This window comes from Heteronotia binoei, chromosome 14 (assembly GCF_032191835.1).
Source record: "Heteronotia binoei isolate CCM8104 ecotype False Entrance Well chromosome 14, APGP_CSIRO_Hbin_v1, whole genome shotgun sequence".
Taxonomy (NCBI): Eukaryota; Metazoa; Chordata; class Lepidosauria; order Squamata; family Gekkonidae; genus Heteronotia; species Heteronotia binoei.
Window position 1 is genome coordinate 16,109,910 of NC_083236.1, and position 19,605 is coordinate 16,129,514.

Below are 19,605 nucleotides of genomic sequence, written 5' to 3' on the forward strand. Positions count from 1 at the left end.
CCCCCCCCCTTACACACACACCTCCCTCAGTAGCTGCTTCATGCCTTGTGAGGGAGAGATAAAAAGACAACCCACCCCATACACACACACCTTCTGCTTCCTTTTCTGGGGCTGCTCCTCTTTTGGGGAGGGGAGAGAGAGAGAGAGAACAAAGTTGGAGTCTCATGGTAGCTTTAAGGCCAACAACATTTTATTCCTGGTATAACTTTTTTGTGCAAACACACTTCTTTGGAGGGACGGAGAGAAGGAGGGTGGATGGATGGATTCTCCTGACAAGCACAATTTACACTGAAGAAATTATTTTGGCTTATTCTTAATTTTTTAAAAAAAAAAATGGATTTATTTGCCCCCATCTGGATTTTATTTTCTTTCACAAATACCCTGACTAGGAATATAGAACACTTGGATTGTCCCTTATACCTAGGAAAAAGGAGTGGTTTCATATGACAAATTATAATAGCACATGTTGGTAATGAGACAGGAAAACTAGCTATCAGTTCAGTTCTGGAGGATGCTTTATTTTGAGCTTCATTATCAATTGCAATTCAACAGTCTCTAATCTCCCTTAGAAATTCCTTTGTAAGAGCATTGCTACTCTTAGGTCAACAACTGAATGCTGTGGTTTCTAATGTCAGATTTATGTCCATTTATTCTTTGCATCCTACTGGACAGAATTGAGACCTAGGTTTCCTGTTTCATTACCAATGCTGGTATCTCCTCACCTACTATAACTCTGCCTGTCACACCTAATCCAGTCAAGCCTGTTATTATCATTCACCTGTTATTACTATTTGGCATCTGAAATCACCTTTATAAAGTTTATATCTCTGGTACCTCATGCTACATTTTATGGCACACATTGCCTGGCTCAACAATGTGACATTTATGTCAGATCCTGCCCTTGTAGTTGGACACCTCTGATCCATCACATTCTGATTGGAAGGATTGATTGCATTAATACATATAATTGGACAGGGACGGTACACTTCAAATCTCCTTTTGGCAGAATGTTAGCAGCGTGATAGTCTTACTTTTTTGTTATTTATTGTAGCACATCAGTGCACAAGATTTCTGTATATTTTCCTAAGCAATAATTATGATATTCGTGTTGAATATTGTTATTCTCTAATTGTATACTTGTAAACAAATGACTTCAATTTTCTATTTAGAAGAACTGAAGAAATGGGGGGGGGGGGCACTTTTACATGGGGTTGCAGAGATAGACAAGTAGATCTTGGGTCTTGCTACCAAGTCCTGTCCCCAAAACATGTGTGTCAGTTCAGCTGTTCTCTTCTTGGTCCATTCACTCAACTTTCTGGACCTCAGCCTGAAGTACAGGATAATGGAGACATTATCAGTCCTAGGGACCTTCTTCCATGTAGAAGAGTGGCATAGGTATGGACTTACAATTTGTTGTTGTTCAGTCGCATAGTCGAGTCATGCTAGGCCCTCCTGTCTTTCACCATCCTCCAAAATCTGCTCAAATTCATGTTTGTTACATTAGTAACACTGTCCAGCCATCTCATCTTTTGCCGTCCCCTTCTTCTTTTGCCTTCTGTCTTTCCCAGCATCAGGATCTTCTCCAGTGATTGTTCCTTTCTCATTTGGCGGCCAAAGTATTTGAGCTTCAGCTTCAGCATCTGACCTTCCAGGGAACAGTCTGGGTTGATTTCTCTTAGGACTGACTGATTTGATCTTCTTGCAGTCCAAGGGACTCTCAAGATTCTTCTCCAGCACAACATCTCAAAAGCATCTATTCTTCTGCGCTCGGCCTTCCTTATGGTCCAGCTCTCACAGACATACATCACTACTGGGAAGGACCATCGCTTTGACTATGTGGACTTTTGTTGACAGGGTGATGTCTCTACTTTTTATTATACTGCCCAGGTTTGCCATATCTGTCCTCCCAAGGAGCAAACGTCTTTTAATTTCATGGCTGCAGTCACCATCTGCAGTGATCTTGGATCCCAGAAATGTGAAGTCTGTCACTACTTCCATGTCTTCCCCTTCTATTTGCCAAGGTATGATGGGGCCACATGCCATGATCTTAGTTTTTTTGATGTTGAGTTTCAAGCCTACTTTTGTGCTTGCCTCTTTCACCCTCAACAAGAGGTTCTTTAGGTCCTCCTCACTTTCCACCATTAGAGCGGTGTCATCTGCATATTTGAGGTTGTTGATGTTTTTCCCGGCAATCTTAATTCCAGCTTGTGCTTCATCCAGGCCAGCATTCCACATGAGGTACTCTGCATATAAATTAAATAAGCAGGATGACAATATATATCCTTGTCGAACTCCTTTTCCTATTCTAAACCAATCAGTTGTTCCATATCCCGTTGTGACAGTTGCTTCTTGACCCTTATACAGGTTTCTTAGGAGGCATGTGAGGTGGTCTGATACTCCCATCTCTTTAAGGACTTGCCACAGTTAGTTGTGATCCATACAATCAAAGGCTTTAGTGTAGGCAATGAAACATAAATAGACATTTTTCTGATACTCCCGTGCTTTCTCCATAATCCATCAAATGTTGGCAATTTGATCTCTAGTTCCTCTACCTCTCCGAAACCCAGCTTGAACTTCTGGAAGTTCCCGATCGACATACTACTGAAGCCTAGCTTGTAGGATCTTTAACATGACCTTGCTGGCATGTGAAATGAGTGCAATGGTGCAGTAGTTTGAACATTCCTTGGCATTACCCTTCTTTGGGATTGGAATATTAACTGATCTTTTACAATCCTGTGGCCACTGTTGCATTTTCCAGATTTGTTGACATAATGTGTGCATCACTTTAACAGCATCATCTTTTAGGACTTTGAATAGCTCAACTGGGATACTGTCATCTCCGCTCGCTTTGTTGTTAGTAATGCTTTCTAAGGCCCATTTGACTTCACATTCCAGAATGTCTGGTTCAAGGTCAGCGATTTCACTGTCATAATTCTGTTTATTCTTGCCACCTCTTCCTGATCTCTTCTGCTTCTGTTAGGTCCCTACCATTTTTGTCCTTTATCATGGCCATCTCTGAATGAAACGTTCCCTTGATTTCTCCAATTTTCCTGAAGAGATCTCTTGTCCTTCCCATTCTGTTATTTTCCTCTATTGCTTTGCATTGTTCCTTCAGGAAGGCCTCCTTATCTCTCCTTGCTGTTCTCTGGAAATCTGCATTCAGTTGGGTGAATCTTTCCTTTTCACCTTTGCCTTTTGCTTTCCTTCTTTCCTCAGCTATTTGTAAAGCCTCATCAGACAGCCACTTTGCTTTCTTGCATTTCTTTTTCTTTGAGATGGTGTTGATTGCTACCTTCTGTACAGTGTCATGAACCTCCATCCATAGTTCTTAAGGCACTCTGTCTATCAACTCTAGTTCCTTAAATCTATTCTTCACCTCCACTGTATATTCATAAGGGATGTAATCAAGGTCAAACCTGAATGGCCTAATGGCTTCCCCAGTTTTCTTCAGTTTAAGCCTGAATTTTGCGATGAGTAGCTCATGATCTGAGCCGCAGTCAGCTCCAGGTCTTGTTTTTGCTGACTGTAAGGAGATTCTCCATCTTTGACTGCAGAGTATATAATCAGTCTTATTTCTGTGTTGCCCATCAGGTGATGTCCATGTGTAGAGTCACCTTTTAGGTTGTTGGAAGAGGGTGTTTGCTATGACCAGTTTGTTCTCTTGACAAAATTCTATTAGACTTTGCCCAGCTTCATTTTGTTCTCCAAGGCCAAACTTGTTAGTTGTTCTGATTACCTTTTGACTTCCTACTTTGGCATTCCAGTCCCCTATGATGAGGACATCTTTTTTTGATGTTAGTTCTAGAAGGTGCTGTAGATCTTCATAGAACTGGTCCACTTCAGCCTCTTTTGCATCAGTGGTTGGGGCATAGACTTGGATTATTGTAATATTGAATGGTTTGCCTTGGATATGGACCAAGATCATTCTGCCATTTTTGAGATTGTATCTCATTACTGCCTTCCTCACTCTCTTGTTAACTATAAAGGCCACACCATTTCTTCTATGGGACTCTTGCCCACAATAATAGATGTAGTGATTGTCTGAGTTAAATTCACCCATTCCCATCCATTTTAGTTCACTGATTCCCAAGATGTTGATGTTCAGTCTTGCCATCTCTTGTTTGACTACATCCAGCTTACCTTGATTCATAGATCTTACATTCCACGTTCCAATGCAGTATTGTTCTTTGCAGCATCAGACTGTTCTTTCATCATCAGACACATCCACAGCTGAGCGTCCTTTCGGCTTTGGCCCAGCCACTTCACTCATTCTGTGGTTACTTGGACATGCTCTCCACTCTTACCCAGTAGCATATTGGGCACTTTCTAACCTGAACAGTCTTTTGGCCGCTTCTCAGATCAATAAATTTAGTGAGGGCCTGTGGCTCAGTGACAGAGCAGGTGCTTTGCACGTAAAAGTTCCTGGGTTCAGTCCCTAGAATCTGTAATTCAAAGGACCAGATATTAGATGACGTGAAAAACCACTATTTGATCTCCTGCTGTGATTTAGAGCAAAGACAAACCTTGGGAAACCAGCAGTCTAACTGTGTAGGAGGCAGCTTCATGTGCCCAGGTGCTCAATCAAGATGCTAAAACCCAACTGAGCTCAATCAAGATGCTAAAACCCAACTGAGATATCTGAAGAAGTAATTCTGTGGTGCACAGTAATTGCTAAAATATCCTTAGAGGTTGCATATTTCTAGAAGCATATCCTTTAAAATAGCAGATGGAATCTAAGATGGCATAAATACAATCTATTGATTTTCTTACATAGTTTCAAGCAGATAGGTGTGTTGGTCTGAAGCAGTAGGACAAAGTTTGAGCCCCGTGGCACTTTTTGTGTATCTGAAGAAGTGTGCATGCATATAAAAGCTTATACCTTGAATAAAACTTTGTTGGTCTTAAAGGTGCCACTGCCTCAAACTTTGTTCTTATACTGTTTGTTTTTCATTTCTTAGAAACAGTAGCGTGTCATAAAATTCCATGATACTCAAGAAAAAGTGAGTTGAAAAGTTGCATTACTATTTCTCAAAAAATATTTTTTCATGCAGGACATCCATTTGTATCTCACTCTTGTCAGTAAGAGATAGGTGGCAGAAAAGGGAGTAGTTTGTGTTGTTTGGCTACAGCCACTTTGGATGGAGTTGGTCACTCTACTACCAAAACAAACACATAAGACAATGTAGAAATAATATCCACAAAGGCAGAAAACTTTCTGCTTCCCTAATTGAAAACAGATTGTTATTCTCTAAGCAGAAGCTTCAGAAAGAGACAAAAAGCAACTCTTGCATTTCTCTCACAAAACGCAGAGTGTCGCTGTTGGCCAATGTAGCTCTCATGCAGGAGCTGGGAATCTACTGAATGATGCTTCCAGCAGTATGGCTGCTTGTTCTCGGAACATAGATCAGAAAAGCAGCAGGCAACAGAGACATTGCAAGCCTTCGGAAAAGGAAAATATTGCAACATATATACTTCAGCAGAACCCAGTAACATTGTTATGCTTCCTTAACTGTGGATCTTGCATTGGGAATTGGAAATACCTTAGCTGATCAAGATATGCAAACAGAAGAAAAAGCAAACATCTCAGCCAGAAGGATGGACGGCAGACACAAAGGGAAGAGTGGATCAGTAAGGTTATTGTTTCTCTTATTATTGTCTTTGTTCTGCAAGACTGCCTCAGAGCAGATTCAGTATTCAATCCCTGAGGAAATGGAGAAAGGGTCCATTGTAGGGAATCTAGCCAAAGATTTAGGACTTAGTGCTGGAGAAATAACAAATCGCAATCTGCATGTCCTTTCACTAGATAAAAAGCAGCATTTCACTATCAGTGCAGAAAATGGAAAACTATATGTAAATGATAGGCTAGATAGAGAGGGGATATGTGGGGAAATTATGTCCTGCCTTATTAATTTTGAAGTCATGGCTGAAAACCCCATTAATATTTTCCAAGTAACCATAACAATCCAGGATATTAATGATAACACCCCACATTTCTTAAATGAGGATATCAGGCTAGAACCAAGCGAATTGACTTTACCAGGAGACCGATTTGTTCTTGGGTATGCTGAAGATTCAGATGTTGGAATGAATTCTCTCCAGAGTTACCACCTTATGCCCAATCAATATTTCACACTGGAAACTAGAGAGAGAGAAGATGGAAATAAATATGCAGAATTAGTACTGAGGAAACAGTTGGATCGCGAAAGTGAAAGCAGTTTCCATTTAACTCTTCTTGCTATGGATGGAGGCAAACCTGCCAAAACGGGCACAGCCAAAATATGGGTTAATGTCATTGATGCCAATGACAACCCACCTGTTTTTGCACAAGAAATGTACAAGGTTAGTTTGAAAGAAAATGTTCCAAAAGGATTTTCAGTGGTACAGGTGAAAGCCACAGACAGAGATGAAGGTTCCTATGCCCAGATCATCTATAGCTTTAGCAGTATTGTTAAAAGTAATCGTCAGAAATTTAATTTAGATCCACAAAATGGGACAATCACAGTTATGGAGACAATGGACTTTGAAGAAGCAGACAAATATTCTGTGGCAGTAGAAGCAAAAGATGGGGGTGGGTTAGTGGCTCACTGCAATGTTGAAATAAAGATAATAGACGAGAATGACAATGCCCCAGAAATTGTACTTGTCTCATCATCCAGCCCAATACCTGAAGGCTCTATATCTGGGACTTTGGTAGCGCTTATCAATGTAAAAGACAGAGATTCAGGAGAAAATGGAAACATAGTTTGTGAAGTGTTAAGCAATTTGCCATTTCAAATTGTCTCAACAACCAGTAACTACTATAAGGTGCTTACAGAAGGCGCTCTGGACAGGGAAACTACTCCTGAGTACAATATCACAATCACAGCCACTGACAAAGGCAATCCTCCTCTCTCTACACTCAAGACCATTTCTGTGAAGATCTCTGACATCAACGATAACCCCCCAGCATTTGAAAAGCCTTCTTATACTTCCTATGTGCCAGAAAACAACCCCTCTGGAGCCTCCATTTTCAGGGTCAAGGCCTTTGATCCAGACCTGGATCGCAATGCACGAATCCTTTACTCCATCCAAAAAAGCAATATTGAGGACCTGCCTCTCTCCTCTTACGTCTCCATTAACTCTGAGACTGGAATTATTTATGCACAGCGCTCCTTTGACTACGAGCAATTCAGAGAGTTCCAACTTCAAGTGAAAGCCCAAGATGGAGGTTCTCCTCCTCTGAGCAGCGATGTCACAGTGAAAGTGTTTATTGTGGACCAGAATGACAACAGACCTCAGATCCTCTACCCTTCTCAAGGAGTGGAAGGCTCAGCATTGTTTGAGATGATTCCTCGTTCGGCCGATGCAGATTATCTGGTGACCAAGGTGGTAGCAGTGGATGCTGACTCTGGACACAATGCCTGGCTCTCCTACCACCTGCTTCAGGCCACCGAGCCAGGGCTGTTCACAGTTGGACACCATACAGGTGAGATCAGGACATCCAGAACTTTTTTGGAAAGGGATGCTTTGAAGCAGAGGGTGGTCATCTTGGCAAAGGATAATGGGCATCCATCACTATCTGCTACAGTTACTCTGAATATGGTGTTTGCAGAGAACTTTCAAGAGGCCCTTCCAGAAATGAAGAACCAATCTAGCAGCCCTGACTATCAGTCTGATCTGCAGTTTTATCTGGTCCTGGCCTTAGCTTTGATTTCATTCCTGTTCCTCTTGACAGTGATTCTGGCCATTCTGATGAAGCTTCGGCGATCGGGGAACCCCAAATTCTTGCAGTGCTTTGGTCCGATCCCCCATTCGAACAATGGTGTCATATTTCCACCCAACTATGAAGAGGGAACTTTGCCTTATTCTTATCAAGTTTGCTTGTCATCTGAATCCCGGATACAGGAATTTGCCTTTCCAACAAGCAATGTTCAAACTGCAGAGAACGTTTCTTCTAAGAATCAATCTGAGGCACTTTTGACAGCCAGTGAGGGAAATATCCTTAATTGTGAGATGGATAAATCTAATATGGTAAGTTTATTTTGAGCAGCACCTCATTTTCACTGTAGGCATTTTGACTCCGATTATAAATGGTCACTTTTTAAAATCATAAGTAAATGAGTTCTTTCTAAAGACAGTTGGTATCTTTTGATTTCTTAGCTTCTAATTGATTGTGACTAGAGTTGACCTTTTACTGAAGGATACTTAATGTCTGAATACGAAGTAATGCTTTCTAATCAGACAGCATGTCCAAGGTAGGTAATATTTCTCTTGTTTTATATCCTTCTTAAATAATACAATTACTACTACTGATGATAATTATAATCTCAGTAAAACTACTCCAGTAAATCAGGAAAATTTAAGTTTATATCTTAGCATTTAGGGATGTTTGAGTATGTATTTTTTTGTATGATATCTTTATGAGCCTTCATCTTGTTAAGGTTGCCAGCTCTGCATTGGGAGATACCTGGAGATTTTCGATAAGGGTTTTGGGGAGGGGAGAGACCTCAGCAGGGCATGATGTCATAGAGTCTGACCTCCAAAGTAGGGGATTGGTCTTGGTTATCTGGAGATCAATTGTAACAGTGGGAGATCTCCAGGTGCCTCCCGGGGTTTGGCATCCCTACCAATCTTGTGCATTTTTATTCTTGGTGTTCTCAGTCTGTATGCGGGGGGTTTCATTTTTATGCGATTAATATTCAAATGAAGCAAACATGACATTAAATATGGGGTGAATATAATATGGGGGAGTTCTATGAGGAAAGAAATGATGACACACAAATAAAGTCCCAGGGACAGGCTTGCCAGCTAATAGGAGACTGGAATGGGTGGAGGTGCCATTAGGTTGACAGCATGATGTAATTTCTGGGCCAAACTTGTAACTCTACCATAGAGTTTCTGGTGAATCCTAGACTGTCACACCAACAGTTATTTTCAGCTTATTTTTCCCATGCCTCCCTACCAAGTGGGAGTGATGGTTAAAAGCTGCCACCAGGAGGTCTCCCACTATAACAGAGATGGGAGTTGTATCCAGAAGCTTTGATTCAAGTCATACTGAAAACAAAGCAAGGATTTTTGAGCGAGAATAGTAAGGCAGTGAAATTCAATAGAATCCCTACTTTTTATCCAGCCATACAAGTGGACCCACTGTGGATGCTTCCTGTATTGCAGCTAATAGCATGGCTAAAGCAACCTAGTGAATTCTGGATGATTTGAATTGAAAATTTAAGAGAAATGTAAAAGTAATGCAAAACATCTATCTAAGCTCCACGCATCCTATTATTGCCATAAGAAATTACAGTGCCTTTAGATTTTATTGCCATAAGAAATTACAGGGCCTTTGGATTTTATAATTTGGATAAGGAACCAGGAAATGGTTACTAAACCTGAAAAAAAAGTGTTTTCCCACTCCATTGGCAGTCAGTTATGTGAAGGAAAAATAGAAAATGTAGTAACTTTGAATTCCATTATTGGTTGTAGATGTGAGAAGAATTTGGAATGGGTTGCTATTTTGGGTGGCAGGCCTGTTGTTCTTCTAGGTTAACATGTAGTTTTGCCTCCATTGTTGATTATCAGGTGCTAACAGTACAATCCTAACGTACTTGTCTATTCAGTTGGACCTGCTCCCTAAAAAGGGCTCTTAAGATGGCAAGCTAAATATATATAAGCTTTCAAAATGGGGATCACATTATTTCCCATGATGGAACTCCTAATTTTACTCTGGTACCTTGAAGAGGCTATTGGCAGAGCTATCTTAATGCATGGGCCTGATGGGCACTTGCCTGTGAGCCCCATGAGCATAGGGACGCCATACTAATCTGTGTATGATGCAGTACTAATAACCATTTACATTTTTATTCCTGTGAGTAGTTGTCATAGGGGCCCAGTACACTGCTTTGCCCGGGGCCCATAATGCTGTTGATGGCCCTGGCTATTGTTGCACAGCCAAAGAACCGATGCTGTCAAGTATGTGGCCGAGTAATAACTGGCTTACTTTTGAAAGTACAGAGATACAGTAAACCATTGTGGAGTTAAAGTGGCAATCACAGATATAAATGGAGAAAATGGCAGCTTCAGAGTGTGGAGTCTGTGGCGATTATATCCCTGTAGAGCTCCCTCTTCAAACATTGCCTTCCCTGAAGCTCTAAGAATTTCTTAACTTGGAGTTGTAAACCCGAATTGCCTAATGCTCTTATGACTCTGCAGCTCCCAAGTATACTATCCACACATGGTATCAGGCTTCTGTAGATCATTAACAACCTATGAAATCTTCGGCTCTTTATATCATGATTTCTCTTCTAACTAAAGGCTAGATTTAGACATGCTTTCAGTTGGCATTTGATACTTGCTACAGCTGCAAACTTGTAGCATCAGTATATTTATGTCTCAGCAAATAAGACTTTTTATTTGGTAAAAATCAGATGCAAGTTCAGCTCATTGCAGGGAATGAGGTCTTAGATAAGACTACGACATCATCAAGATAAAGCAATAAATATTTAGGTAAATCTGCAGTTGTTTTGGTATTGCATATGCAGTGGCAAATGATCAAAACTGGTTGAGAAGAAATATTTTATTGCAGTTGATTACATAGTTTGAAAATTAAAAGCAATCAATAAAAGATATCTAGAAAGAATGAAGAAAAGTCATGAGAGCACTTTCTAAAGAATGACCATCTTTACATTTTTAAGATGTATGTCATAAGTGGAAAAATTAATGACTACAAAAATATGGCAACATTCTATGAGAAGAGAATGGCTGTTCTGGACAGTGACCTTTTCTGTTTAAAAATTTGGTCAGACCTGTGTTTCTAGTTAATTGTCTCTCCACCATCGATTATCAAAGACTAACAGTGTAATCCTAAACAGGTCTAGTCAGAATCCTATTCAAGTCTATTCAATTAGGCCTATTCTTTGAAAAGTTATATTGAGATGGCAACCTTCGTGTATACAAGTTTCCAGATGTGGGAACCACATTATTTCCTATTGTGGGACTCCTGAATTTACTTTGGTATCTTAAAGGACCAACTAATGCACCACACAGAGAATAGATTGGAGATATGTGGCTGAGTAACAGCTGAGTAACAGTTTTGAGAGAACATAGAGATACAGTGAACAATTTTGGAACTAAAACGGCAATCAGAAATAGCAATATTCCATATTCCAGCCAGAGAAAATGCCTGGATGACACTACAGAGATTTCTACACTTTAAAGTCCAAGACTATTATTTAGGTAGCAAGACTTTTTATGATTGGAGTAGCAATATCAGCTTTAAAAACTGGACTGGATAAAGAAAAAAAGTTAAAAGTTTTTTTAAAAGGAAAATATTCCCAGTTCTCCACTCAGGACCAAATACAACAGGATATTCCTTCCTAAATATAGTTTTTCAGTGTTCATTTGTAATCCACCAATATATAATTGCCTTCAGGTTGCATTTCTATCTTAAAACAAGTGAAAAAGCATCCACTGCAGTTCTCCTTGTGAGCCTCAGAGTGTCAGTGTTGACCAATATCATAGCTAGGTGGAGGATGGAAACCACAGATATTTGCTACACTTTATATTGCTTCATCAGTGCTATGCAGACTGGGGAACTACAATACAAAGGCAGAACAGCAATCCCAGGCAAAAAAAAGTCTTGTGGCTTGTACAAATTAAGAAGAAAAACAGATTATTCTTCCTAAGATTTTCTGCATCTTGAAGAGGATCTAGTCTGACTGAGGGGAAAAAAGAGACAGCTAATTTGTCTGGGATCCAGATGGACAGCAAGCACAAAGGGAATGGCCGGGCACTCGGAAGGCAAGTACTGCTTCTCTCGTTATTGTCTTTCTGCAGCTGGGCTGCCTCAGAGCAAATTCAGTATTCCATACCCGAAGAGATGCCCAAGGGTTCTGTTGTGGGTGACCTTGCCAAGGATTTGGGTCTCAATGCCAGAGAACTAGCACAGCGTAATCTACATGCTGTCTCTGTGGATGATATGCAATATTTCACTATCAGTGGAGAGAATGGAAATCTGTATGTAAATGACAGAATAGACAGGGAAAGGATTTGTGGCACAACTGCACTTTGCCTTCTTAATTTTGAGGTAGTGGTTGAAAACCCTCTAAATGTTTTTCATGTAACTATAGTGATTCAAGACATTAATGATAATGCACCATATTTTGCAAATGGAAACATCAGGTTGGAAATCATTGAATCCACTTTACCAGGCACAAAATTTCTTCTTGAGAAAGCTGAAGATCCTGATATTGGTATGAACTCTGTTCAGAATTAACAGATCAACCCCAACCAGTATTTCACCGTGGAAGTTAAAAAGAGTAAGGATGGGGGGAAATTTGCAGAGTTAGTAATGCAGAAATCATTGGATCGTGAAAGGGAACAGGCTTTCCAGTTGACTCTTGTAGCTATAGATGGTGGAGAACCAAGAAAAACTGGTACTGCTCAAATATGGATTAATGTCACTGATGCTAATGATAATTTCCCCATATTCACACAAGAACTTTATACAGTCCGTTTGAAGGAAAATGTGCCTGTTGGTTCACTTGTGCTCCAGATTGTGGCCTCTGATGATGATGAAGGTCCAAATGCCCAGATCACATACCAATTCAAGAACATACCACTAAATGGCCAATGGAAATTCAGCCTGGATCCCAGAAATGGAACAATATCTCTTATAGGGCCATTGGACTATGAAGAAACCAAAGAATATAGTATTCAAGTAGCGGCAAAAGATGGAGGAGGATTAGCGACCCACTGCAACATTGAAGTAACAGTTCTTGATGAAAATGACAACTCTCCAGAGGTGACCATTGTTTCTCTGTTTAGCCCAGTCGCTGAAGATTCCCTTCCTGGAACACTAATTGCCTTGATCAATGTAAAAGATAAAGATACAGGGGACAATGGAAAAGTTACATGCAACATACAAAAGCATTTACCCTTCAAGATTATTCCCTCTTCTAATAATTACTATAAGCTGCAGACAGACAGTCCTTTAGACAGAGAAAAACATTCTGAATACAATATTACAATCACAGCCACTGACCAAGGGACACCTGCACTCTCCACACATAAAACTATCTCATTACTTATCTCTGATATCAATGACAATTCCCCTTCTTTTGAGAAATCTTCCTACGCAATCTATGTGCCAGAAAACAATCCTTTTGGTGCTTCCATTTTCACTATCAAAGCCTCGGACCCAGACTTGGACCAAAACTCACAAATCACGTATTCTATCCTCCAGAGCAACATCAAGGAGCTCCCCATCTCTTCGTACATCTCCATTAACTCCGAGACTGGAGCTCTCTATGCCCAGAGGTCCTTTGACTATGAGCAGTTCAGAGAGTTCCAGCTTCAAGTGAAGGCCCAAGATGGTGGTTCCCCCCCTCTCCGCAGCAATGTCACAGTGAGGGTGTTCATCATGGATCGGAATGACAACAGCCCACGGATCCTGTCCCCTTCACAAGAAGCCAAGGGCTCAGCCTTGTTTGAGATGGTACCTCGTTCAGCTGAAGAAGGTTATTTGGTCACAAAGGTGGTGGCTGTGGATGCTGATTCTGGACACAACGCCTGGCTTTCCTACCATGTCATTCAAGCCACTGAGCCAGGATTCTTCACTGTTGGTTCTCACACTGGTGAGATCAGGACAACCAGGGCCTTTGTGGAGAAAGATGCTGCGAAACAGAAACTGGTCATTTTGGTGAAGGATAATGGGCAGCCATCTCTCTCAGCCACTGTGATGCTGAATCTGGTGTTTGCTGAAAACTTCCAAGAGGCCCTTCCAGAAATGAAAAGCCAATCCAGCAGCCCTGACTATCAGTCTGACCTGCAGTTCTATCTGGTGCTGGCCTTGGCCTTGATGTCTTTCTTGTTCCTCTTGACGGTGATTCTGGCCATTCTGATGAAGCTTCGGAGATCTGGGAATCCCAAATTCCTGCAGTGCTTTGCTCCTGTTCCCCACTCAAAGGCTGGAGCCATCTTCCCACCAAACTTTGAAGATGGGACTTTGCCTTATTCCTACCAGCTGTGCCTGTCCTCAGAATCCAGGAAGAATGAGCTCACTTTCCTAACCCCGAATATTCAGATTGCAGAGAATATTCTTTGCGGCAACACATCTGGTGTGCCTGCCCTTAATAATGAAGAAAAAGGTTTAAATTCTGAGATGGAGGAGAGTACAAACAAGGTATAGATTATTATTTTTCTAATACAACACTATTTTGTGTATGGGGTTGATGCAACTGCTTTGTTTGACTATTGCTGCCTATCAAACAGAAGCCTAGTTTGTGTTCAGTGGCACCTTTAAGTTTTCCTCAAACATCTGAGGAAGTGTGTGTGCACATGAAAGCTCATTCATTGAATAAAACTTTGTTGGTATTAAAGGTGCCACTGGAATCAAACTTTGTTCTACTGCTTCAAGCCAACATGATTACCCACCTGAATCAAACAGGAAACCTGTGCATATGGGGGACTTGATGGTTGTTTTACACTAGAAAACATACACATACTGCTTCCCAAAATTTTCCATCTTTCTTGTTACATTTTTGCTCTTTAGTATATTCTCTCCAACCTGTCTCACCTTGCTATGAGATTATGTGGTTTTCAAAGTGCTTTTTGATTAGAAAGTAAGTATTAAATAAAAAATAATCTGCATGATAGGATATTTATTGAAATTTCAAAAGAAACCAAAAAAGACCATTTTGAGCTCGTATTTCAATGCATATCCATTTTTTTCAATGATCTACCTTTTATCTTCATATTCATAAGTAAAATATACATTTTCTCAGGTGAATATTCTTATCTCCAGGTTGTAAAATACTTTATCTCCTTTATTTTATACCCAAAAATTGTTGCTGTACTAACACTCTAGCACCGGTTTGCTGAACTGATGGGGTGTCTTGCAGTGGCCACACATCATCTATATTCCATGGTAACGGTTTGATGTGCAAGGTATGTCCAAACCCACATCTTCAGAGGAAGGCCATTAGATCCTCCTTTGCTTATTATTTCACTAATAATCTTGAGGTAGACAATTATACTTTCTTGCTGCTTTTATGCAGTATATGGGATTCATTTACTGGTTTGTTCTCCACTTTCCTTCTCATGTCATAGCATCTTCCAGAGGGCTCTTTATTTTCTGCTTTTCTTTATCCACACCCACAGGGGTGTCATATATATGGCCCATGAGCCAGATTCAATCCCCACAGGGTTCAGATCTGGCCCACGAGCAACTTCTTTTTCCTGCTTCCTTTTCAGGGCTGTTGCCTTAGGTGCATTGTAGCTTGCTTTCCCCCAAGCTCCCTCAGTGGGTCTTTGCTTCCTGTTTCCTGCCTCTTGCCTCCCTCCCCCCCCCTTACACACACAACTCCCTCAATGGCTGCTTCATGCCTTGTTCAGGAAAGATACAAAGACAACCCCCCCCCCCATACACACACCTTCTGCTTCCTTTTCTGGGGCTGCTCCTCCTCTTTTGGGGAGGAGAGAGAGAGAACAAAGTTTGAGTCCCGTGGTAACTTTAAGGACAACAACATTTTATTTCTGTTATAACCTTTTTTTGTGAAAACACAGTTCTTGGGAGGGGGGAGGGAGGGAAGGAGGATGGATGGATTCTCCTGACAACCACAATTTACACTGAGGAAATTATTTTGACTTAGTCTTCATTTTTTTAAAAAAAATGGATTTCTCTGTTCCTATCTGAATTTTATTTTCTTTCACAGATATGCTGACTAGGAATTTAGAACACTTGGATTGGCCCTTATACCTAGGAAAAAGGAGTGGTTTCATATGACAAATTATAATAGCACATGTTGGTAATGAGAAAGGAAAGCTAGCTATCAGTTCAGTTCTGGAGGATGCATTGTTTCGAGCTTCATTATCAATTGCAATTCAACAGTCTCTAATCTCCCTTAGAAATTCCTTTGTAAGAGCATTGCTACTCTTAGGTCAACAACTGAATGCTGTGGTTTCTAATGTCAGATTTATGTCCATTTATTCTTTGCATCCTCCTAGACAGAATTGAGACCTAGGTTTCCTGTTTCATTACCAATGCTGGTATCTCCACACCTACTATAACTCTGCCTATCACACCTACTCCAGTCAAGCCTGATATTGTCATTCACCTGTTATTGCTATTTGGTATCTGAAATCACCTTTATAAAGTTTATATCTCTGGTACCTCATGCTACATTTTATGGCACACATTGCCCGGCTCAACAATGTGACATTTATGTCAGATCCTGCCCTTGTAGTTGGACACCTCTGATCCATCACATTCTGATTGGAAGGATTGATTGCATTAATACATATCATTGGGCAGGGATGGTACACTTCAAATCTACTTTTGGCAGAATGTTAGCAGCGTAATAGTCTTACTATTTTTGTTATTTATTGTAGCACATCAGTGTACAAGATTTCTGTATATTTTCCTAAGCAATAATTGTGATATTCATGTTGAACATTGTTATTCTCTAATTGTATACTTCTAAACAAATGACTATTTTCTATTTAGAGGAACTGAAGAAATGGGGGGGGGGGCATTTTTACATGGGGTTGCAGGGATAGAAGACAAATAGATCTTGGGTCTTGCTACCAAGTCATGCCCCCAAACCATGTGTGTCAGTTCAGCTGTTCTCTTCATGGTCCATTCACTCAACTTTCTGGACCTTTCTGGATCAATCCTAGGGAACCTTCTTCCATGTAGAAGAGTGGCATAGGTATGGACTTACAATACCCAGCCTCAAACAGAAGGTCAGGATAGTGCCCCTGATCTATATGCATGTTTTGAAAGAGCCCCGTGGCGCAGAGTGGTAAAGCTAAGCTGCATCACTGCAGTCAGAGCCCTCTGCTCACGACCTGAGTTTGATTCCAGCGGAAGCTGGTTCAGGTAGCCGGCTCGAGGTTGACTCAGCCTTCCATCTTTCCAAGGTCAGTAAAATGAGTACCCAGCTTGTTGAGGGGGAAGTATAATGACTGGGGAAGGCAATGGCAAACCACCCCGTAAAAAGGTCTGGCATGAAAACGTTGTGAAAGCAACGTCACCCCAGAGTCGGAAGCGACTGGTGCTTGCACAGGGGACCTTTCCTTCCTTTCCAACCCTTTCAGGTAAGCTGGAATGAGGTATTAGATTTTCATTTATATTTGCTCAGTTATTCCTATGAAGAAAAAATGCAATTTTTAAAAAATGTCTCATTTTGAAAATCTCCCAGTTATCTAACACAGGACATGTTCTAGTCTTTTCTTTAGTTGCTTTAGTCTCAGATGTTTGGCTCTATTATTCTGCAGCTAAGAAATTACAAAGCTTATTAATTACAAATTACAAAGCCGCTGCCAGTCTGAGAAGACAATACTGACTTTGATGGACCAAGGGTCTGATTCAGTATAAGGCAGCTTCATATGTTCATATGTTCATTAAAGATGCTTTGGATGCCCTCCAGTCACATGCATGTGTTATTATTCTTTGCCTCAGTTGTGTATATGGAGCTGTCATACCCCACCCCCATCCCAAAAAAGGCCCATTGATACATCATCTGATATTGCTACCAACCTTTAATGATGGTAGCTAAGGTCTGATACCAAAGTCCTCAGCACTTCAACCTGCACTTATTTAAAATGAGATGCCCATCCATTTGAACTGTACTTCAATTGCCATTCTTATGCAACTGCAATATATCTATAGCAACCCTAGTGTGTTATAGTGATATTATAGGAGGTTTTGAAAAGGGAAATATCATACTTGCGGCATTTCAAGCAGTAGTAGCCTGCTATTTAGCATTCACACTCTCATGTAAACCTGAGCTTATGTTTTAGTGATAAAAGAGGACATCTAGTACATTTATTTCAGTAAAGTGTGGTCCAATAGAAATGTTTTGTGTAAAGTAGATCAGAGGCAATACTTTCATCTTTTGAGAGATGTTCAATATATGTATGTAACTCCAAATAACTACAACTTAAAATCTTTTGTCAGTAAAGTACTGAGAAGCTCAGGTCTTAGGGTGTCAGCTTTTGAAATGCTATGTCAACCTAAAGCAGTGTGCAATTTGTCAAAAATATACTATTTTGTTCAGTTATATTTCAGCAACTCATTATAAATTTAAAACTAAATGGATGATACCAGTTATGTGATACTCGATGAGACATGGAACTTTGTTTTAACTCATGGATCTGCTTTCACTATCTTTTTGGTGCTTAAAGAAAACCTGCAATTCATCCATTTTAGTTGATGCTGAAAATTAGCTGTGATTTATAGAAGCTGCTCTGGCCATTCTTGGTTTTGTAATTTTCTGATGCCCAATGTTACCCATATTTGGCAAAAACTTCTCACCCTATTGAGTTTTGGACTACATTTTGTGAAAAACTGAGGTAGGATAGGAACTTGAGATTACTCTAAGGCTAAAAATATTTTTGTCGAACCACGTGGCAGAATTTCTAGGGAGCATCTGGGTAATTTTCCTCTAATTGTGGTGGTGAGTACTACTTTTGCTAGACATTGGAAGCAGAATTTAGCCTGAAATATTTAGGACTGGATGGTAAAATCAAGGAGATCTGTGTTAATTTGATCCGTGGGTAGCCGCGTTGGTCTGAAGCAACAGATTAGAGCCCAGTGGCACCATTAAGAGTCCTTTTAAAAGTCCTTACTCAGTATTAATTTTTGGTTCTAACTTCTGCTTAAGGTGATAGCCATATAAGCAGTACTAGATAGACAGAGATGGATATAAACAGTTAATATCCTTATTTATTTATTTATTTATTCATTTCTTATTAATAGCAACATGTCCCAAAATATTCCATGATAATCATGGGGAAATGAGTCTTAAAGTTGAAGCAACACTCCCCCAAAGTATCATTTCATGCTTGACAACCCTTGTATTAATTATCTGTTGAGCACCTGTTCAAAAAACAGGTAGATGGTGGGAAAGCAGAGTAGTTTGTGCTGTTTGAGTGAGGTTGTTTTGAATGGCATTTTTACAGGAGTAGCAAAATAAATACACATGAAAATGTAGGTATACTATATTCACAAAGCCAGAAAACTTTTCTTCTTCCCTACCTGAAAACAGACTGTTCTTCTCTACATATAAGCTGTATCTGAAGAAGCGTACTTATACTTTGAATAAAATTGTGTTGTCTTAAAAGTGCCACTGGATTCAGATTTTGTTTTGCTGCTTCATACCAACACAGCTGCCTACATAAACATATAAGCTTACAGAATGAGATAAAAGCAATTCTTGCAGTTCTCTGCCTGAGACTCAGAGTGTCGCTGTTGGCCAATATATCTCTCATGTAGGAGTTGGGAATCCACTGAATGATGCTTCTAGCAGTGAAGCTGCTCATTCTCAGAACGCAGATCAGGAAAACAGCAGACAACAGAGCAATGCATGCCTTTGGAAAAGAAAACCAGTAACACATATGAATTCAGGAGAATCCAGTGACATGGATCTGCTTCCTTACTGTGGATTTTCTGCTGTGATGGGAATCTGAAAAGTTCTCAGCTGATCAAGATATGCAAATAGAAGAAAAAACAAGTTTGTCCACCAGAAGGATGAACGGCAGACACATAGAGAAGAGTGGATCAGTAAGGTTATTGTTCCTCTTATTATTGTCTTTGTTCTGCAAGACTGCCTCAGAGCAGATTCAGTATTC

The 19,605-nt window shown here is 40.3% G+C and overlaps 2 protein-coding genes across 2 annotated transcripts in view; both read left to right on the forward strand.

Moving 5' to 3' along the window:
• The window catches only part of LOC132582264 (protocadherin gamma-B5-like), a 199,998-nt gene that overhangs the window by 9,508 nt on the left and 170,885 nt on the right, over positions 1-19,605 (forward strand). The gene's annotated exons all lie outside the window — the stretch shown is intronic.
• On the forward strand, positions 11,569-14,161 carry LOC132582585 (protocadherin gamma-B1-like). Its single transcript, XM_060254228.1, is given in 1 exon segment — positions 11,569-14,161. A coding segment is annotated over 1 exon segment (2,430 nt). The 5' UTR covers positions 11,569-11,731.